The sequence below is a fragment of the Eublepharis macularius genome, chromosome 2, assembly GCF_028583425.1.
Source record: "Eublepharis macularius isolate TG4126 chromosome 2, MPM_Emac_v1.0, whole genome shotgun sequence".
Lineage (NCBI taxonomy): Eukaryota > Metazoa > Chordata > Lepidosauria > Squamata > Eublepharidae > Eublepharis > Eublepharis macularius.
The window spans coordinates 70,151,699-70,174,706 of record NC_072791.1 but is presented as its reverse complement, the minus strand read 5'-3'; the positions used below and the strand labels follow the sequence as shown (position 1 = coordinate 70,174,706).

The 23,008-nt window shown below is 41.5% G+C and overlaps 1 protein-coding gene across 3 annotated transcripts in view; it reads right to left on the bottom strand.

Annotated features, from left to right (window-relative positions):
• MIDEAS (mitotic deacetylase associated SANT domain protein) overlaps positions 1 to 23,008 on the bottom strand; it is a 78,791-nt gene continuing 55,783 nt past the window's right edge. For all 3 annotated transcript variants that reach the window (XM_054970656.1, XM_054970654.1, XM_054970657.1), the window contains exons 7-13: positions 21,801 to 21,904; positions 20,085 to 20,160; positions 16,475 to 16,563; positions 13,444 to 13,593; positions 12,290 to 12,490; positions 9,426 to 9,643; positions 1 to 5,923 (exon numbers count right to left, since the gene is read on the bottom strand). In XM_054970656.1, the coding sequence (XP_054826631.1) occupies positions 5,719 to 5,923; positions 9,426 to 9,643; positions 12,290 to 12,490; positions 13,444 to 13,593; positions 16,475 to 16,563; positions 20,085 to 20,160; positions 21,801 to 21,904 (1,043 nt within the window). In that variant the 3' untranslated portion in view covers positions 1 to 5,718. The remainder of the gene's footprint in view (positions 5,924 to 9,425; positions 9,644 to 12,289; positions 12,491 to 13,443; positions 13,594 to 16,474; positions 16,564 to 20,084; positions 20,161 to 21,800; positions 21,905 to 23,008) is intronic.

Sequence of the window (23,008 nt, the reverse complement as noted above, 5' to 3'; positions counted from 1 at the left end):
TGTTTTTAAACCTTATTTAATAAAAGGTTTAAAAAGATACAATGGAACATTCAGAAGTAAATAAGTTACATGAGTACATTAATCACATCAGCAAGACTTTTAGTGTATTAATATTTTGTAAAAAAAAAAGCACAAAAATAAATTGTCTGGTCTATGACATCTGTACACAAGAGGTATATAATATTTTTGTATGTACAGTATTTTAATATGTAACAGTCTTTTAAAAAGTGCAGCAAAAGGCCGTTCTTGCTCATTTGTTAAAATAAAAGCTCTATACTTTAATGAAGCATTTATACAATAGTTACAAAGAGACTGTTTATGTACAATACATCAAAAGCTCCGACGTTACAAATTAAACTTACACCCAAGAAAAGCCAATTTGTACCAAATGTGAGCTTCAGAACCACCAGAAAATTTCAAGATGTAAAGGGGTGGCTTTTTTGTTTTTAGAAAAAAAACCCCTCAAGCTCAAATACATTTTACAAAAATATATATATTTGTCTCCTCCTGAACATAAGCAGCTGGGGATCTTTATAGGTTCAGCTGTTGATATAAACCCCCCCGTTCCAGAAGGGCGGACAGGGGGAGAGGAAATGTAAGCAGCTGAAGATTAGGGCCACAGTCTCTCTGGCACTACAGCCAACCACAAAATCTTCACTCATTTCAACAGGAATCCCAAGCAGTTTTCTGAAATGCATAGCAGTTGCACACAGTGCATGGAGGATTTCAGCCTTTGCACTGTGGCAAATGTTATGGGATAAAAGCAGCAGCTGAACCCAAGTGGAAGGTTTTCAAACAGGCCCGTGGGGAAAAACAGTAGAGCCACAGGGGCAGAAATGTTTGTGCTATTCTACCTCTGAGACATTTAACTCCTATAAAGTGCACATCAGTGAATCATTTGTGTGAAGCTGCACGAGTGGGAAAGCATGCATGGAAAAAGATTCTTAGAATATAAGTGCTTGAGATAGCCACAAAAAAGCTCTAAAGGTTACTGAGACACACTAGACCGCAGCCATATGGCACTAGCAGAAAAGAGCTGGAAGCTGATTAAGACACGTATGGCTAAATGATCTCCACATCACGTTAGTTAAAAGAGATGTCTGAACTACAAGCTCTCTACAAAAATACAGCTGATCATACGAATTTAATAATGACTGAGGGAGAGAGCAACAATAGGCAGATTTACTGAAACAGCGACAAGTACACCTTTCCAACAGATAAGAAAACACTCATTTCCATCTTCAACTTTCTTATGCTTAACTGCATGTGCAGTACAATCCTCTGTATGTGTATTCAAAAGCAGGCTCAACTGGGTTCAGGAAGATTTACGAAGAAGTATGTATAAGATTGCAACCTTAGTGTATGATATATGGGATGCTGATTACCTAAAGTTCTATTCAGTGGATTGGCTCCTATGAATATATTTCACTAATATTAGAGCCTCCAACAGAACATGCTTCTTCCACTGGAAGAGGCTGTCACCATTTACAAAACAGACCCACAGCATTCAACCCTCTAAATGTAGTACAGCCAGGGAGTACTATGGTTAGTTGTTCTGTGTAGCCAATTAAAGGATGGAGTCATTTCCAACTTCTAGACATACTAGAGCATTGCAAAACCTTAATACAGCTGTGCCAAATTTAAAATGGCAGCATGCAGCTCACTTGCAATTTTGTAGGAAAATACAGCTGATTTCTATCTATCGTGTCTAATATAGTGTCTTCAAAATCATGTTACAAAATGCAACGCTTTGCATTTTTCACGCTGCTGAATGCTATCAAACTCAACAGAAAGGCAGGGGAAGAATCCTACCAGATTCTCAGAACTACTCTTGAGCTGACAGAAGAGCATGGAGTGCATCTTAGCATCAAGTGTTGTGCTTTTCAAAGAGCACAAAGTGCTGGAAAGGCTCAGTTTAAAAGGAGAGCTGACTTGCCACGGAACAAATTCAAAGGTTAGTTCCAAGAGGATTATTTCACTATAAAAGTGAACACTGATGCTGCCTTGCACCAAGTCAGACAACTGGTCCACCTAGCTCAGCACTGTCCTCCTGTGACAGGAAGCAGCTCCCCCAACTCTGCTGAGACTCTTGTAACTGGAAATGCCAGGGACGTCAGGCATGCAACCCAAGTGCTCTGGCAACTGAACCCTGGGCCATCCTTTTGCAACACAACTGCACAGCTAGTCAGATGACACAACCGGCTGTAGACCATGCACCAGCTTTCCTCCACATACAAATGCTCCTAGCACACAAGCTGTCAAAAACAACCTGTCTTCTGGAAAGCTCATTTTTTATGGGGTTTTAGTTTTAAGTCAGGGGACACACATGCGAACACGCCCCCCAGCTATTTTCAGTTACAAGGCAGTCAGGGCCAGCACAGTTCCTGCCACTCATGGTTATAAAGAAAAGTCTAAACATATGCTTCCTATACCTCCATTTAGCGATGTTCTGCAATGAAATTCTTCCCTGTCTGCACCTGGGGGGGGGGGGATTCATAAAGAAGTGGCTCTACAACTTTTTCTTTTAGAACACTGTTACCTGCATATTAGTAATCAATGGGGTAGATCCAACATTCACGGATCTTTCCATGGACATGAGAACTTCTGCAGCTCCTCCCTCAATCCTGCCTCTGGGGCTCCCTTCCTCCCAGGAGCAACACTTTAGGCTGCGTTTTGGACTGCCAAGAGAGGGGGAGCCATGAGAGTCACGTGTGTAGAAATACTGCATTGGATTCATCCTAATGTCTCCAAAGTACAGCCACTTACAATTACAGAGAAGTAATTATGTTAGTCTGCTAGGAAAAAAAAACAAGCATCTTACAAGACTACTAGCATTTTTATTCCAGCATACACTGTCTTGTACTAAAGCCCACTTATTCGGGCTGCAATGAGTGGATCCATCACTAGGCAGTCATTTTATGTAGAAAGTTTGAAAAATAAACAGGATCTATGACCTACACAATATAGGAAGTACAGGGCGAAATGTATTCGTGTAAAATTCTACTCAGGAATAAAGAGAGACCATTCACTGGTTATGTCAAGATAGCTGACATCTATAACGGGTGTGGAGCCTTAGGTCTTCTTAACAAAAAGGATCCACTGATAAGCATTTGCTGAAGAGGGCTCTAGTTTATGTATGTTTAAACTGGAATTTAAAAACCCCTTGGCCTAAAATAACACAAACCCCTATTTATTTTTGTCACATGCCGTTTTCTTTCCATAGAAAACAACAAAAAATCCATTATCTAAAACTGTGATTGAAGTACTTGTCTCAAAGAATGAAATTTAGGGGCATGGGGGTGGTGTATTGGGATAAAAATCACTCATAAGCTTTATTATAAAGTGCTTTTGAGAATCCTTCCTTTTTTCACAGGAAGACAACCTGGTAACATTTCACAGAACTGGTGCACATTATTAAATATGCAAAGTGTGTGCATGGGGCAATCTAGTCAACAGAAACCTTCTACCTAACATAAAAATGTGTCTCTAGGCTTTACACGTGTCTAAAACAGGCTCTCAGTGTTGTGGGCTTCTGCCACCATATAATTTTCTTTTACAAGGGGGAGGGCGGCATTTTTGTATCCCAAGGTACAACAGGAATATGGCTTGGGGGTAGTGAATACACCCCAGATATAATTTGCATAAGTTCTTTATCCACAGAATCATCAAAGGGATGGTAAAAACTAAAGGTTCTATGCCTCCTTTCCCTCCACTGATGCAACTTTTGATTCTTAAAAGCATAAAAGCCATGTCTGGCAACAGAAATATGCAAGTGATTGAAATTTGCAAAATGCACACTAAATGCATGTTCAGGTATTCAAATATTCTAGGAAATTCAGATATTTTAGGAAAGAACTCAAATTTTTCTGGATAGAAGTTTACAGAACTATTTACTGAGCATCACACAGACATGCCCATTTGGATGGTGAGAGTCTTTAACTCTTATTTTATCTTTAATTACTGTCAATTACTGAAGCGCCTTTTCCCTGCTCCATTCCCACCCCCTTCCTGGCCCACAACTGTCATTGTACTGTGCCACGTATACACAAGTTTAGAATACTGCTGTATTCTTTACAGCAAAATTGTGGATAAGCTCAACATTTATCATAGCAAATCTTAATGTGTTTGTTCTTTATTTTGTTACTTTACTATGCCAGTTTGGTGTAGTGGTTAAGAGCGTGGGACTCTAATCTGGAGAGCCGGGTTTGATTCCCCACTCCTCCACTTGAAGCCAGCTGGGTGACCTTGGGCTAGTCACTCACAGCTCTCTGGAGCTCTCTCAGCCCCACCCACCTTACAGGGTGTTTTGTTGTGGGGATAACTTTGTAAACAGCTCTGAGTGGGCATTAAGTTGTCCTGAAGGGCGGTATATAAATCAAATATTATTATTACTACTTATTGGAGGTCTTTGATTTTCTTCCATTTCTCCAATAAAGGCAGTGCTAAAAGAGAACATTCTGAATACAGACTGGTGAGAGTCACAGCCCAGCCAATGTACTAGGACTGAATAAAAAGCATTCAAGTTCTTCTGATGCTTCTTAGATAGCCTTTCAGAATAGATGGGTAAAAACAAGTACGACTTTTCTACTTTCATCTTTTAAGATTGGCTATTCCTTTATGGTATATTTATGAAGGAATGGGTAAGATGAGAAAGAAAAATATACCAGTATCATGCCCAACTTTTCAAAGACACAAAGCAAGGCAGTTTCATAGTGGGTTTCTCAATACTGTGACTTGACAAAAAGACTACAGCTGCTATAATATATGAACATATGAAACTGCCTTACATGAAGTTTGACCATTTGTCTACCAAGCCCATTACCATCTGCTCCAACTGGCAGTGGCTCTACAATATCCCAGGGCAGAAAAGTCTACGCTTGCCCTGTTACCTGAGATATTTTTAATCTGAAAATACTATGGACTGAACATGGGCCTTTGTGCAAATACCACATGTGCTCTCACAATGACCTACGGCCTTCCCAGCAGTCAAGGTCTGTTTTTATTTGCAGCAAGTATGCAAAAATATAACAGTGAAGGGCCAGCTTCTTCCAGGAATAATCCTAGCCATGCTATTTTCAGTGTCTTTCAAAGATTGGCTCTCTTGGGTCTTGGGGTGGGGGGTTGCGCTGTCCACAAAAAGCTTGTTCTGGCACCTAACTGGTGTAGGAAGTACATGATAGGAAACAGGTGGGAAAATGTATATTGGTTTTATCCCTAACTAGATGGATTGAGACCAGTAGCGAGCATTGAACTGGACAGACAACAGCAAAATGTAGCAATTGGAGGAAAAGTTATGGATTCCTTGAGTTATCTGGGAAAGTTTTTTGAAGTCACTTGTGTCAACTTCTGGACATATTTAACCTCTGCACATTTTTCTCCTCCTCATGTGTGCATGTCACACCTAAGGATTACTACAAAGATTCCTCGTAAGGACAAGGAAGGCCTGTTTGTACAGAAGGAAAACCAAGTCTCACTCCATAGTAAGTTGTTCAATTTATAAATAAAATGATTCATAAAATGTTGGCTCTTTTTTAAAAATAAAAAATTTCAAGGTCACACATTTTTCTTTTAATCCATCTGTTCAACTCCAGCTGTACTGAGCAAGGCAAGTGGAAGTGAGGAGTCTGGAATCTCTGTAGATGAGGAAAGGTACAGACGCAAGTGTGCCGAGAGTCTGGCTCCAGCCTGGCTATGCTCTCAGCCTCCTCTGGCCCTCTGCTAAACGTCTCCATCTTCATCAGAGCTGGAGTTGGAGCTGCTGCTGCTCCCACTGTTACTGCTCTGTTCGTGCTGTGCCCGGCTCCGAGCTGCTGCCGCCGCCTCAGCTTCCTCCTTCTCTCGCTGCTTAAGAGCAGCTGCCTTTTTTTCCTGCTCGGCGTGGCTCTTCATGTGAGCACTACGGCTTTTCACTTTGTAGAAGATTCTGAGGGAAAACAAAAGACACACCATGTAACGGTGTTTTCTCCATCTCACCTGCCCCCCGCCCCCAGTTTGCAAGGTTTCCCTGCCTTTCGTTAAGAAAACAGAGAACTTTTAAGAGCAAGTCTGCTAGGAGAGCAGCAGCTCTGCACCCACCGCAACTGCTCTGTTCATTCCATTCTTTGTGCCTACTCAAGACAGAACAGAGAACAAGGAGAACTGGATTCAGTTTGGATCTCTGATGGCCGCCTGCTGCACCATCTGTAATAAGTCACCTTGAGCCTGTAGTATACACTTGTGCCTCTTAACTTTTCTTTAAAGATGGAACATCTACATTTAGCCCTGGTGATTTCTCTTGCTACACACTCTTAGCACAATCCATATACAAATTTAATCTGAGGCACTAAAAAGCAGCACAAGAAGCTGTGGCCCTGGATCCACTGCCTGGATGGATCAAAGATGGTTCATCTAGTCCAGCATTTTGCTTCCAGCAGCGGCCAGCTCTATGCTCCCCGAAAGCTCTTAAAACATGGGGCACGACTGGAAGCAGCACTCCCTCGCTTGTTCCTGAGACGTGTCAATTTGATTATACTAACTCTCACTGTGGAAGTGTTCACTATTAGCTGTTATGGGTAACAGCCACTGACAGGTTTATGTTCTATGTAGCTGCCTTTAAGAGAAATAGATACATACAAATCAAGACCTGAAGCATATATGAGCAGAAATCACAGGTCCCAAATTGTGTCAAAAGGTCCCTAAAGACTAATTCTTTAAAATCTGTCACCAGATTTTTTTCATTCTTACATAATGCTTCAGTGTTAGTGGCTTCATAGTTTTCTGATCTCCTAAGCTGCATGTTGGTGCCCATTTGATTGCAGTTAAATAACCATGTGCATGAATCCTGCTTCAGTGACTGCATGGCTCCTCTCTGATAATGGGAGGGATATATATATATATATCATTCACTCATATATATGTATGTTTTATCCAGGGGTCATTTCATAGAAAAAGAACTGCATGAACTCATTAGCATATCTCATTAGCATATGCCACACACCCTGACATCACTGGAAGAGTGTCAGAAGGCAACACCCACTCCTCAGGCCCCTTTACTCAAAAATCTCTAGGTATTTCCTGAAATTTTCCTGAAAAGCAGAAGGAGTTTAAAGCAGCTTACCCTCCTTTGGAGAGCCAGCCCCAGTAGCCCGGCTTGCACTCACTCGCTCGCTCACGAGTCACAAATGAAAATAAAGCAGCAGGATGAATTTAAAGCAGCAGCTTACCCTCCTTTGGAGGGGAGGCGGCGAGGAGGAAAAGGAATCATGTGGGCGGGGCCAAAACCCACGTGACCTCTTTTCAGATCTACAGGAATGCCGTTCCGGTGCATTCCTCCTCCAAATGAGCCCTGGTTTTATCTGATAATAGATTGCATCTGATACAATATGATAACAATACATCCAATTGTCCGTATCTTACTAGGTAAGGGTTATGTTGAACTCCTTATGTTTAATGTTGCCAGCCACACACAAAGAATTGCATGTCATGCCTTTTCCTTGATCTGGTCTTCGAAAGGAAAGAGCAAGTGTCCAGGCCTAAATACAAAGTACCACAAAACTAGCTCAACACCTCACAGGGAACTCTGAATGCATGTTTCTTGAATAGCAGCCACACACACACCCCACACACACCCCTCTCTCTGTGCAGCAGAACAAATCTACTTTAGAAAGTTTAAAACTGAATGGAAAAGTTTAAAAAGAGGGAAAAGGTTAAAATTCCTTCTGGGCATGTCCAAACCATTGGGTATGCCTAAAGTATCTCTTGGATCACAGCCGCTGTCTAGTCAAATTTGCCTCTGGATTTCCCAGTTAATAAAGTTTAGTCCCTGGCAGGGGTGTGGTTACTCAGCTCTGGTACATGATGTTGTAACTGGCCCTGCTCCAATCAGCCCAGGGCCCCAGAGGCATGGAAGGTGGAGCTTGACAGCAAAGTGGGACATATTTTTTAAAAAGCAGCTTTGGTAGTTCTTTTTCTGGTGGCTGCAAAGATAGGTGGGTTTCTCAAGAATACGGAAAGTATCTAGAGACCATACATTTAACAACCACCTTTATTTTATGAAAAATGATGAGTAAAAGTCTTTGAAACTTGTATGCTTGAGTCCAGGCTTGATAATTGCATCTTACCTATAAAATGCAAAATCACACACCTAAGCAATTCTTTACTGAGCTTTTGGGGGCTCTTTCTCTTTCTGCTTCTCTGCAATAAAATACTTTAATAAATAAGAATTTGATTTAATGCTCCCCTTTCCCCATCAATGGGGTGATAAAAGGAAACCATTAAGCAGACAATCCCGGAGGGTCTAGAGAGCGCCCCCCCCCCATTCTCTTATAAACATACTGGGTAGAGATTCCATCCTCTTCCTTTCATCAGACTTTTTGTTCACCGAGTTTATGAAATCCTGGCAGAGAACCCAACTTTCCAACATAGCTATCCCCGCAGGCACTCTTTTTCCTAGTCTAGCTCCGGTAGTTTAAGAGAGACATTCAATACGTACAAACTGAAAGTGAGGCTGCTTCATGCTTAATATGCCTTCTTTTTCTGTTCTGAACTAAATCGAAAAGAGTCCAGTAGCACCTTTAAGACTAACCAACTTTACTGTAGCATGAGCTTTCGAGAATCACAGTTCTCTTCGTCAGATGCGTCTGACGAAGAGAACTGTTATTCTCAAAAGCTCATGCTACAGTAAAGTCGGTTAGTCTTAAAGGTGCTACTGGACTCTTTTTGATTTTGCTACTAGAGACTAACACAACGAACTCCTCTGTTCTGAACTAGTGTCTGCTGTTATAATAACAACCATGTCCTGAGTTTCTGTTGAAATTCCTCCTCTGAGAAATGCCTGAAGCATTTCCCCATCTCTATGGGAATCTCTTTATTTATACCAGCCGAAAGGTAACACATCTGCTCAGATCAGTCATAACATCTTTGCAATAGTAGGGGTACAGGATCCCCCCCCACCCCCTACTGGTGGCTACTTGTGATGGTGAGAACGGTCAAGGCACCACATCTGCTGAACAACAGTGCTGTCAAAAAGTTTCAGGGCATGCGAGCACCCAACAAGGCCACGGCAATTAAGAGAGGCTCCTCACCTCTTGCAGGCAGCCAGGGACCCTGAGAGGGTACACACACACACACACGGTTCAGCTTTTGTTAAAAGGCCCAAGGACTCAACTGCTTGCTTCAGGGAGCGCAGGACAGGGGTCAACATAAGGAGGAATGAATGAGTGCTTTTAACCCTCCTACCCTTCTGAGTTGACAGCCTCAGCTGGTAGCTTACCAGGGTATAAAGTGGGGCCACCTCTGACATCTGCAACAATTGGAAGGAAGCAGCAACTGGACAAGTATAACCATCTAAGCTGTTAATACATCTGTTACTTCCATATTCTTAACTCCTGGTAGAGAAGGAATGCCAGAATCTTTCCTTTGCACCTCTGAGCTTTTTTCCACCTTACCTGCCACATTTTTTACACGGAAATTCTTCCTCTTGGTTCTGGGCTTTGTTGGTGGTGTCTTGTTTGGGCTTTGGCTTTCGTCTTCTCTTCTGTGCAGGTGGAGAAGTCCTTCGATATTTAATGGGAGTCTCTTTTGTCCTCCTTGAGGCTCGACCTCTAGGTTCTGTCCCTCGAGGAACACCAGGCTCCCGACATCTTTCAGTAAGGATGCTGCCAGCCTGCACAGAAAGAGAGAATTATTATCAACAAGATACATCAAGAATTCCTAGAAGGAGGTCATATATGGAATTGTTTTATACTGAATCAGACCATTAGCCCATTTAGATCAACGCTGGCTATTCTAACAGAGTAGTTCTCCACGGCCTTGAGCAGAGAGGCTCCTTTCCCAGCACCTGCTACCTGCGCACGCGCACGAGCGCGCGCGCGCGCGCGCGCGCACACACACACACACACACACACACACAAGCAAAATATTTATGAAAAACTTTCAGATGCCTGACATTATTCATTTCAAATACGATAGGTATATTTATTCTAATGAATCACATCATAACTATGGGAGATCATTTTCTTTAAAATACTAATTTAGGCTCCTCCAGGAGGAAATTTTCCAGGTGTTTTCATTACTTTCATCCATCTCTGGGATTCATGCCATCATAAACTCAAGGCTGGACTACTATAATGAACTCTATGTGAGTTCTTTTTTTTGAGGGATGTCTGGAAGCTTTGGAAGCTGGTATAGAATAGAAAGGCTTGTCTAATAGGCAGGACCAGTGTGCCCGTTGAGGCCAGGTAGGCGGTGGCCTCAGGGCGCGGGGTGCCGGAGGGGGCACGGGGGGCAGGAGCACACACCACGGAGCTGCAGCCTCCTAGCCCTCCCACCCCGCACCGCCGCCAGCACACACCCCTGGCCGGGCAGAGGAGCCGCAGGCAGGTGTCTGCGGCGGTGCAGGGCATCCAAGCAGGAGAGCTTGGAGGCCACCCGCACACTGTCCCAGCCGCCCGCTGCAGCGATTGGGCCAGAGGCGCGCATGTGTCCATGATGACATCACACGTGATGTCATCACACAGGCTGGTGTGTGTGCACGCGCGTGGGCGCCCAGCCCGCCAGCCAGCCACAAGCACCGAAAACCCTGGCGCCGCTGCTGCTAATAGGCATGGACTGCCAGGAGCACAACATATCACCGGACTAGCATCTAGGCTGGCTTCCTATCGTTTTCTAGGCACCAATCAAGAAACTACTCCTAACCTTTCAAGCTCTATATGAAATACACTGGATGAAGCTGCATACTGTCTCCCCTAGTACATCCAATGTCATTACCTGACAGGGATCACTCTTAAACTAAACATACTTCCTCATATAACACCTTGCAAGAACGGAGGGATTAAAACAGTATCTGAGCATTAAGAAGAGGGAAATGGATAGGTTTAGAATTTTAACACAGAGCTTCGAGCATTCACATGTCCACGGTTTCCCTGACTCGCCACAATCGCAAGCTAAGCTTTTAAGTATAGTGAAAGCTGTGTTAACTGACAAGATTGGGGAACAAGGGGGCCCTTGCAGCCTGCTCCTCCACAGGCTAAGAACAGGTGACAGAGGAGCAGGCAGCTGTCCTAATGGGTTCCTGGCTACTGGTATCACTCTGGGCAGCAGTTGGTATGGTGCCTATGATCAGAATACTCCCCCTCACACAGCTCTGCAGCAGGAGGAAATGTAAAGAGCTGGAACAAATATTGTTGCAGCCTGTTAAATCCCCTTCCACCACACAGCTGCTCAGTGGTGTAAGGGAGCACACAGGAGGCACATTCTGGCCATGGCTGGAACGTATCTGCTGCCCTCCTCATATCATAGTATAGCAGGGGGTGATTTAAATCCCTGCCCACCACACAGCCAACTGGCAGCATGGGGGTAAAGGGAGCAAGGGATCCTGGCAGCAGGATTCTGCCCATGGATGCCTCCTGCAAGCAGGCGGCATCATTGGGCAGTGTCCATGGTCGGAGCTGTATGCCTGCTCTACTGCTGTCTGCGTAATCAAACAGAAGGCTCCTCCAGTAACCAGAACCAAACTACTCAGAGGACAAACCACAACAGGAAAAAGTACAGGAATCAATAATATTAACAATATATTAAAGTGCAAAGTGACTAGTATTTGAGAATAAATATGTATAATTGTGAATAAATATTGTCAATACTGTAAATTCAGTAAGAAGCCGTATGAGTCTATTAATTCTCTGTACGCATTGCTTAATAAAGTGCCAAAATGTCCTTAGAATCAATTGGAAATCCACAGGTAAGTCCTTAAACATGTATATTCTCAAGATTCTTTCATTCATCCAAAGATGAACGCAGCAGACCTTTCACATTCAATGAGGTAGGAGTTCCACAGGTAAGTATACCATATATCCAATATATCACTGATTCTCTTCTTTATCTTTACAGATGGAGTCCAGGTGGTAAGGAAGGGGACCCGAAGGACCCTGTAGCCCAACAAGTGGCCGGCTAGATATTTCAACTTGTTTCATGCAAAAGACATCATCAGGGGCTAATAATCCACCAATAAACAACAGTACTTTTATAATACACTCTCAGAGCATTTTCTCTTGGCGTTTCCAAACAACACATGCTAAGAACCACCCCTTGGAGGACAGAGGTGTGAACACCAATTCCCTGGCTAAAGCTGATGGTCTGGGATCACAAAATGTCAGAGAGTATCAGACCTCATTGCTTATCATACAAAATATTCTAATCCAAACTCACAAGAAACATTAAGAGGAAAAAATATACTACTCTGCTCTGAGCAGGTCAATCAGTTAGCCAAACAAAGTATAATTGCGTATCACAAGCCACTCAATGCAACATTTACCTGGTCTTCAGGGTGTAGAACCTGTGTGGGTTTGGAAGGCATTGTACTGCTGTTCTTGTCTTGAAGCTCTTCCTCTTCTATTATTTCTTCTTTTATGGTCAATTCTTCCTCTCTCTCCTCTTCATCCTCCTCCTCTTCGGAGTTTTCATAATCTTCATTGTATGTTCTGGGAGGAAGCGTACGTGTAAGCCTATGGGAACTCTTCATAAGGAAAAAGAAAGTCAGAATACTCTTTAAAATTCACTTCAGTATAAAGATATGAAATCAGAGCAAAAATCTGTATGAAACAAATTTAAAGGAGCTTCTTTTGGTGACATTTAAGAAGAGACTATGGTGTCTTTCACACACAAATAGGATTATGTGGTTTTCCTGTTGCAGGTGAGGCAACAGGGCTTCTACACGGCAGGTTTCCTAGTTTTCCTGCCCTAATCCCCTGGAAGTGGCCAGCCCCCTTCCTCTGAGTCATCAAAGCTTTTGCATTTTTTAAAAAAAATCAGCACTAGATTATTATTATATTGGTATATCATTTTAACAATAGGTACAGCAGGTTCTCTGAATTCTAAGCTGTCATATTTTTTAAAAGTAAGTATCTAGCCCTTTTCCTTGCAAAAACATGCCTTTTTCCTTGCATCTCCACAAGGAAAAGGGCTAGACATACTTTTTTAAAAAATAGAAGCTGGGAATTCAGAAAACCTACTGCACCTATCGCCACAATGGTATATTGATATAACAATATTCCAGTGCCAATTTTTTAGAAAAAAATTAAAAGCCCTATGGCTGCTGTGCGGACTGGGTCAAGGAAAATAGCTGCCATGTAAGCTGAAAAATGCTACACACACACCCCTGCCGCCCACACACACAGGAGCCATCCTGCCATTATTGTGATCTTCCCCAATGCTTCAGAGCAAATCAGGTTTGAGAAAGATTGGAGAATACCCAGGGAAATCCCCAGAGGTGCAACAATGCACCATGAAGCTGTGGGGAAGGAAGAATGAAACCACTTCTCAAAAGCACTAAACTCAAGTCAATCAATGTGGATGACACCTAAGTTTTCAGGCTTCACTACCTTCTTATCAAGTTTACAGATAGCCAACACAGATTTTCAACCAGCGCCAAACTGGGCATTCAAGCCACAAAGAGATCTGGCAGGTTACCTTGATATCTACTTCAGCTTCATCTTTAACAGCTCTTTCAGTGGTAGCATCAACATCCCCAAAGATTAGGGCTCCATTACGGCCTATTTTCACTTGCTTTTTATATGTATAATAAAACTCCACACACTGGGCTACAGACTTGGTTTTTATCTGCAATATTGAGATGAAAGAAGAAAAGGCAAGTCATTCGCATTTTCTTTTTAAAAGTACTTGGTTAGGCCTACCCATGTACTTCAATACAGATCACAATGAGACTCCTATCAGATGCTCCAGCCAAGGGCTACCTTGTTCCCAGCACTTCCTTATCAACTGCAGCCCTTCTTCACTCTTGCACAGCACACTGTAAAACTGCTCTTGAAAATTCCTGAATTTCAAAAGTGTGTCATATAGAGCCAAAGGTGTAGAAGAGATGCAAAAGGAGATTCAAAGCAAAAGGAGATTCAGGAGCTCCACTGTGCACACACAGTCATGCAGCTTTATTATGGTCAGATCTTAGGGTTTTGCATCATAAGGATTACAGTGCAACCCTATGAAGAATTACTTGAGTCTAAACCTGTTGATTTCAGTGGACTTAGACTGAGGTAGTGCTCCATAGGACTGCACTGTTTAAAAAAAAAGCAAAAAGGACTTATTTGTATTTAGAGTTTTATCTCATTCTATCTCAAGGATTCAGGAAGTTTATATTATGAAAATATACATTTTTACCCACTCCCACCTGTATATGTATATACATATATCATAGAATCGTAGAGTAGGAAGGGGCTTTACAGTCCATCTAGTCCAACCCCCTGCCCAATGCAGGAACAGCCTAAGGCATCCCTGACAAGTATTCATCCAGCTGCTCCTTGAAGACTGCTAATGAGGGGGGACCTACCAGGTCCCTAGGTTGCCAATTCCACTGTTGAATCAGTCTTGAGAGAGCCAGTTTGGTGTAGTGGTTAAGAGTGCGGGACTCTAATCTGGAGAGCCGGCTTTGATTCCCCACTCCTCCACTTGAAGCCAGCTGGGTGACCTTGGTCTAGTCACAGTTCTCTGGAGCTCTCTCAGCCCCACCCACCTCACAGGGTGTTTTGTTGTGGGGATAATAATGGCATACTTTGTAAACCACTCTGAGTGGGCATTAAGTTGTCCTGAACAGCGGTATATAAATCAAATGTTGTTGTTGTTATTATCATTATTATTATTATTAATGTGAAGAAGTTTTTCCTAATATCCAGTGGATACTTCCCCTCCTGTAGTTTAAATTCATTATTGCAAGTCCTATCCTCTGTTGCCAACAGGAACAGCTCCCTCCCCTCCCCTAAGTGACAACCTTTTAAATACTTAAAGAGAGCAATCATATCTCCTCTCAACCTCCTCTTCTCCAAACTGAACATTCCCAAATCCCTCAGTCTTTCCTCACAGGGCTTGTTCTCCAGGCCCGATCATCCTGGTTGATCTCTTCTGAACCCGTTCCAATTTGTCCACATCCTTTTTGAAGTGAGGCCTCCAGAACTACACATAATACTCCAGGTGCTACCTAGAAATGTATCCCCTATCCAATACGTATACTTTGCATTTTTGTTACCCAGGTACAGAACACGGCACTGATCTTTGTTAATTCACATCTTATTCAAATCTGCCCTCTTTTCCAGTGTGTTGAAAAGCATGGGGCCCACCAAGACAAAAATTCCTAGCAAAACCATCTAGCACAGGGGTGGATCCAGACCCTGTTGCTGGAACCAGAAACTGAAGAAAGGCTTCAGACTTTGCAGAACAGAGCGGCTGGATCTACCCGACTGTCCTTTCAGAATTTTAACTCTTCCCCAAGTGAGTTCTCTCAGGCTTCACTTTTCCATCCTTTACATAATAGAGAACTTGATGCCAGGTAGCACCCTAAAGTATGGTTCCAGGTGGGTAGTCGTGTTGGTCTGTAGTGGAACAACAAAATTTGGGCCCAGTAGCGCCTTAAAGACCAATTAGATCTCCAGGGTATGAGCTTTCGTGAGTCAAAGTTCCCTTTGTCAGATATGAGCTCAAATGTCCACATTAAATTTGGGAGATCCGTTGTTCCAAATTTGCAAATAAACTCAATTTCAGCAATCTTGCATTGTAATTTTCCTTTGAAGGTTTCTCTGTTTGAGAACTGCTACTTTTTAGTCAGGAATGGAATGTTAAGATTAAAATGGCAGATTAAAATGTTCTCCCACTGTTTTTTGAATGTTGTGATTTTTAATAGAAGATTTAAGTCCATTTATTCTTTTGCAAAAAAATTGACCTGTTTGTCCAATACAGAGTTGAAAGACATGTATGTATATATGTCATTTATAGTCTGCCTTTCTCACTGAGACTCATTGCTGAAACTTGGTGGCATATATAACGTTGGATGATGAAGTGAATGAGCCTGGTATAGCTGGCACTGTTAGGTCCAGTGACTGTATTGGCAGAGTGAATATGGGGGCAGTGCTATTAATTTGGTTTACTGAAAGCCTTGGTCCCAGAGTTTGTGTCCATATTGGGAAGTGCATTGTTGTGAGTGAGTTGTTGTTTAAGACTGACTCTCGAAAGCTCATACCCTGGAAATCTAGTTGGTCTTTAAAGTGCTACTGGACCCAATTTTTACTAAAGTACAAGCCTTCCTCCCAAATGTCTACCACCAATATTTTAAAATATACATTCCAACCTCAAGACACCAGAATCATCTATGTTATGTTTGTGACTGCTTTCACAAACATAATCTCAAAGTACAAAAAAGGCACAAGTACACAAAGTATGGTACAAGAGATGATTTTGCCATGATACAAACAAGGACAAAATAAGCTTCTCACACCACCCTTCATTTGTGACAGCATCCAGCCCTCTTCTGTATAAAACGTCTCCTATGAAATGATATTGTGATGACTGTGACATTTCTATTTTATCACATAACACAACAATACTGAAGCATTCAGACAGAGGCTGAAGAATACATTGCCAACAAACTAATGATGCCGACATCTGTTCCACAGATCAATTCTTTTGCAATGCGCAAGGTAAATGATGAACAACTCACAAGTTTCTGGACCAGGAAGAAGTCTTTCTTGTAGATAGCAATGCCTTTATTGAAAAGCTTCTTTTCCTGTACACTCCACCTATCTGATCCTGCGAAGAAAGAGGGTGGAATGTATCACCATAACACATTTTAAACTTCCCTGTCAGTTCAAGGTTTCACTGTTAAATCAGCATCTTCTACTACCCTATTTGAACTGTTTTTGATATTATTAATATCAGATTTTCCAAAGGTTTTCTCATTTATTTGACTGTCCACTTCTTTTAGGTAAATGCCAGTTAAAGTGCCTTGTTAGGCAGACAAACTATCCTTTGTTTAAAATGTTCTAAAACTTTTTTTTCCTTTTAATTATTTTTCTTTTAACTGGCCTACCTAATATTTTGGCAATAAGCAAGCCGAACTACATATGGAATTGAGCAGAAGTTTATAGGCTCATTTCCCTCTATGTCCAAACTAGCTTAAAGCTGCTTCTGCATGGTAGTTTTTCTCTAACTTGACTTCCAAAGCTGAGCCTTTTTTTTTTGTGCTCCCACATGATAATGAGCTGTAACTGTCCTCTTTCCTGGTTTCCTTGTTCTTAATATGCGCTCTCTCAAACCTGCTTAATTCAAGTCCTTTTGGAAATGATGCTATCTAAGCATGACAGCATGCTGTATAGAAGGAATGGTGCATATTTTTCTGCCTTGAAAAAAGTCCCACCCGCATCACTGCCGTTTTCCAGTCAACAGCCCCTGGTAAAAGCCATCGTCCCAGTTATCTTTTTTCCTCGCTAAGCCACTGGAAGTCTTTTCGAAGTCTTAAAAAACAATAATTGCTACAGCAATCTATCACCAATTTCTATTAAAATTCCAAAAATATCTGTTACAGTGCTAAAGTGCATGAAGAAAGGAACAAAAGGCGGCTGGGGGGGGGGGGCGGGTGTTGCCAGTGATGATAAGCCCCCAATGTGCAAAACCTGTGCATTTGCAGGGGCAGTGAAAGGATTTTTGCAATGTGTTGCAAGACTAAGTTCGTCTGTCTGCTTTGTGGTTATCTACACAAGAGCATGCAAACATTATTTCTACCTTTGGAACAATTTTTAAAACCCCACAATTTCTCTAATCTTTTTTCAGATTATTCTTGTAGAAATATCTCCCCTACCCATATCTGGTCCCACTGTGCCCGTTTTTTGATCCACACTCTGGGGCCAAGTTCAGAAATAGACACACAATTGTGTGCATTTTCTTAACAAGGCTCTGTTATAATTACTCAGTCTTTTTCGTAACATTAATAATAGCTTAGCCAACAACAACAACAGGGATCAAATACTTCTGCTAGCCAAGTTCCACTGTGACATCAGAGCAGGTCAACCAATATGATCAAGAACGGTTGGACAGAGGGGTCAGTGTTTGAGGACAAATGCAAGACTGAAGAGATCCCAGGTTGGAAAGGGTGCCAGAATTCTCAGGGAATGTTCCAAAAGTTCTCAATGCTGTTCTTTCAACAGCATATCTCACAATACAAACTGTGGTCTCCAATCAGTTTGCACAACATTGATATGGGTAATATTCTCTTCTCAAATATGCTAGTGTGTGTGTGTGCCACACACACAAATTAGCCGAGGTCAGGCTGCAGAGTATGTTATAAGTTCCATGACCTCCAAAAGCAGTTTTGTTAAAATAACTTTTTTGGGGATGGGACCTGTTAAAAAAAAACAGAATCTTTATTTCTTATGGAAGTGAATGAATAGTACATTTTGAAATGTACAAAGCAGGAAGGCACTGAAGTGCTCATCTTCAAAAGGCCTCATAGTCATTTTCAGGCCATAAAACAATTACAAAAATTAGCTGATTCTTTGGTATTCCTTACATTTGTTAGCTTCTTCTTGGGTTCCTTTTTAATCCAGGGACCATACAAATACGACGCAGTAATGCCAGGTGCAACTTTGGGGGGGGGCAAGAGGGAGGGGAAGTCTGAACCTAATTCTCCTAATAAAACAGAAATGATCATCTGGTGAGGGCCTTAGAAAATTTTCTCTAAGGAACAATGGTAATTGTTGAACAAGTGGTGACCTTTTGGAGTATAGAAGCCAGCCAACACATAAAATAAGTCATTCCAATCACAAATAGGAGCATTTCTAGAAACTCTTATTTTAATTAAAAATGGCTATATTCCAAGTCTTAGGGCCAGCTGGACATGACAGGCATCCACAGGGATTTACTGACAAATTTATCTAGTCATACATATGTTGTACGAATGAAGTTGCCTTATGCTGTATCAGACCACTGGTCTATCAAAGTCAGTTTGGGTAGCAGCTCACCAATGTCTCAGGCCAATGTCTTTCACATCACCTACTGCCAGATGCTGAGAACTGAATCTAGGACCATATGTATGCCCAACAGATGCTCTACTATTGAGCCATGCCCTCTCTAAGGAGTGTGTGTGTGGGGGGGAGTCTATGCTTTCTTTTATCTATAGAAAACAAAGAGCACAGGAAGGCAAACCCTGCTGCCCCACCTTAATTTGCTGTGCTGCATTGCTTGAAGCTGTCAAGTATGCAGGGTTGGATGAAAATGCTTCAAATAATGAAGCATAGCTAAGGCACATGTAAATATGTGAATGCACATACCTCTAGTATAACACTATTTCATTTTCAAAAGTATATGTCTTCTCTCCCTTCCCCTCTCAGATGCACAGACACATGCAATATATTTAGCACCATTTCTTTTTTTAAATAACATGCTTTATTAGTTTTAATTCCAAATCAACCTACAAACAGATCAAACCAAATCTTACAGGATTAATACATATTTATACGATATATTACACTCCATCTCTACAGTTCAATTGTATTTGTGTAGTCTTTTCATTACTGTTAGCCTATTATTTCTATAAGTCTACTCTGTTTAATTTTGATAATCATTTTCTTTTCTCGCTATTTTGGGTCCTATCTTCCTAAACTATAATTAAATTCTTATTTTGTATTTTAATTCAATCCACCTATAAAAGGGGATCCATCTTTGTTTCCAATCGTGTCTGTTTTTTTCTTTTATTAATTCTGTTAGTGTATCCAATACGCAATATATTTAGCACCATTTCTAAAAGCAGGCTGTAGTGAAGTGAGCTGTGAGTTAAGCATAAGTTGTCATAGATACTCCAAGACAACGCTGAAAGCTTTTTAGTTCTACAGGGAAAACCACCATGTGCGATGAAGCAAGTGATGAATTGACATGGCCCTTGTTAGTACCTTGGCACCAAATTACACACATTACTGGATAGATCTCTAAATTTGGATATGGATTTGTTTCCAGCGAACAAGGAGTGGAGAGGAAACCTGTGAATTTCATGTTTGGCCCAATTTCACGTGTACAAAGATGGATGGGGAAGGAAATAGAAGAGCAGCACCTAAACAACCCCGAACAGTGCAATTCTAAACAGAGTTACTCCAGTCTAAGCCCACTGACTTCAATGTGCTTAGACTGGAGTAACTCCTCTTGGGATTGCACTGTAAGAGTGGCTACCGTATTGCTGCTCTTCCTTGGATCAACATGGCTTCATATGTAGGTGGTACGTGACGGAGTCGAGAAGAAGAGGAATAAAAACCACCATGCCCATGTCCTTGTTTTCAGCATACCTGTATAGTGATAGTCTGCCAGTGGGTGGTTTGGAGACCACACAGTCTTCTTCAGCAGCAATTTGGTCAGAGCAACCTATGGGATAAAACATACAGAATAATTGGTTTTATAACAAAACACAAAATGGTAAACAGTTACCTTGTCACAAAGTGTGATCTCCAGTATTTATCTCAAGTGTTTCATTTACTGCTCAGCCTAATATTGAGGTTCAGAGTGAATTAGGCTTGTTTAACCATCCCTGTAACAATTTTTTTCATGTAGGTTCCAAAGGAGCAGTCACATTTTTATGTCACAGAAAAAAAATGATAGCAACATGCAAAGCCAGTATTAGTGCACTGAGTGTATCATAACCAGAGTGTAACTATTAGCATTAGAGGAAATTACATGTCTCTTATTTACCCTTCTGTCCTGGTTATTATTTTAAGAGGTGAAATCCTTATTCATACTCTCAGCCATAAGTAGAAGGCCTTAGCAGCATGGCACTTGGCAAGTTAAATGTTCCTCTGCCTCAGTTCACTCACCTTTACAGGTAACTGAGATAGAGGGACACTGATTTGCCAAATGCCACCCTATGAATGGCAAGGCTGACTAAGATCCAGATCTTCCAGGTCTAAACATTCTTATCTAGTAGATTATTTCCCCCCACTCCTTTCTAACTTGGATTTAGTATTTTATGTCTAATCTAAATGTTTGATTCTCCTACACCAAAATCTCATTTGACAGCAATCCTTATTAGCACACCCAAGTACAGAGACTGTGCCTCAGTTAATGATGTTTGGCACAGCTAGTTAACAACCAATATTTAATCATTCAGTTTACTCAACTAAACAACTTTCCAAAGCAAGCACATAATCAATGGCTAAATCCATTCATGCACTTTTCCAAAGATCACCGGAGTTGCTAACACACTTTTAAAAAACCCTTTAAAACCATAAGAATTTAATCCTATACTATAATCAGAAAAGGGGAGGCTGTTTTATTTGATACTTTCCACATGGAATGACAAAATAAAGCTTTATAGCTACGCTGCACTAATGCATTAGTTTTGTAGCTTCCTCTTTATTAATTTCTTCTTTAATCGCTCTGTGGCGCACAGTAGTAAGCTGCAGTACTGCAGCCCGAGATCTGCTCATGACCTGAGTTCGATCCCGGTGGAAGCCAGGTTCAGGTAGCCGGCTCAGGGTTGACTCAGCCTTCCATCCTTCCGAGGTCGGTAAAATGAGTACCCAGTTTCTTGGGGGTAAAGTGTAGATGACTGGGGAAGGCAATGGCAAACCACCTCATAAAAAGTCTGCCAAGAAAACGTCATGATGTGAGGCCCCCCCCCATGGGTCAGTAATGACTCAGTGCTTGCACCTTTACCTTTTTACTTTGTTCGCTAATAAAGCAATCTTCTGACAAAAACAGACAGTAGCAGCACACGGCTTAAACCTACCACACACTACTAAGAATGTGAGGGCCAGAAGGCAGATTACTATCAACTGTGGAAGGAAAATGGGGGAACCAAAGGAACATTCTACCCCTCCACCAAGGGCATCAAAGAAATGCACAATAAGAAGTTTATCAGGACAAAACTTCAGTTATGCTAGAAAGTGAAAGCCTAAAAGGCAATATAAGTTTGGCTTATATCACTACTATCAATTAGTATTACTACAATCAATAATAACCGACCTCCCAAGTCCAGTCAAATACAGCAACAACAGTTGGAGACTTACCAAAATGTCTCCTTTTGCTTCATGTAAGCAGTGAAATGCCAGCTCCTGATTGGTACCACCTCCAGGAAATATACTTGAGCAAGCAGCAGTCAGCAGATTTTCCACTGTGACATCATGAAATAAGCATCAAATTAAAAAAAATAAGGCAGGTAAAAAAGAACCAAAACGTCCATTCAGAGATGCCCCAATTTCCACCTTAATCTTAGTTATGCACAGACTACCACCACCATTTCCTGGGGGATGAACCACTCCCAGGCTTTAATGCTGCTTTCTTCCAATTAGGATCAGCTAAGGCCTCCTGCATCTTACCACTATGATTTCACTGCCTGTCCTATTTACATAGAACAGGACAAATATACTGGCATGCATAATGAGCAGCATGAAGCCCGAACTCTTTCACTCGGTAAGAAAACTGTGCCTCTAGGTCATTTTAAGCACTAACTGGCTGACCAAAGGAGGCAGGGAGGGAGAAAAGCCAAGAATCCATTTGCATTGCATGGCAGCATTTTGAAGCTGTCATAGAATTTAAGGTGACTGAAGAGATGCTCTCAAATGCAGCACCAGTGCATTTCCCCCACCCTCAGAGAATCCTTTAGTTTGCCATTCAGCAGGTAAAATGCTTTGTTAACAGTAAATTTCACAAGAATATTCCAAAACTTAAGTAAATACAGGTTGGATACAAAAGGTTCCCTTTTGCAAATGGTGGACCTTTCCATTGTCTCAAAGAGCCTAGCTTTGGCAGAAAGAGGTGAGCTCTGCCACTGGAAAGCTCCTTGCACCCTTACCTTTAAATCCAATTCGCATCATATGCTTGGCTCTCACAATTTAGAGTTTCAAGGCATAGAATCCAATGTTTAGTGCATCTGAATATCAGTTTGAATGACTCAAGAAAAAACAGCTAGTTTGTAAGAGCAGCAAGCATTGTATTTTATTTATTTATTTCATTTATAGTCTGCCTTTCTCACTGAGACTCAAGGTGGATTAAACAGTGTGAGATTAAGTCAAGGACATTTCTTTTTTTTTCTTTTTGATTTTTTTTCAACAATATGCAATAGTAAAAAAACAAATATATAACCCTATAATTATATAAACAGTATGAATATAAACATGTGCTCGAGACAGCATATCAATTGCCTTGGCAGTATTTACAATATATGTGGTAAGGGAAACGGAAGAACATAAAATTTAATAAATTGCTATAACTTTGA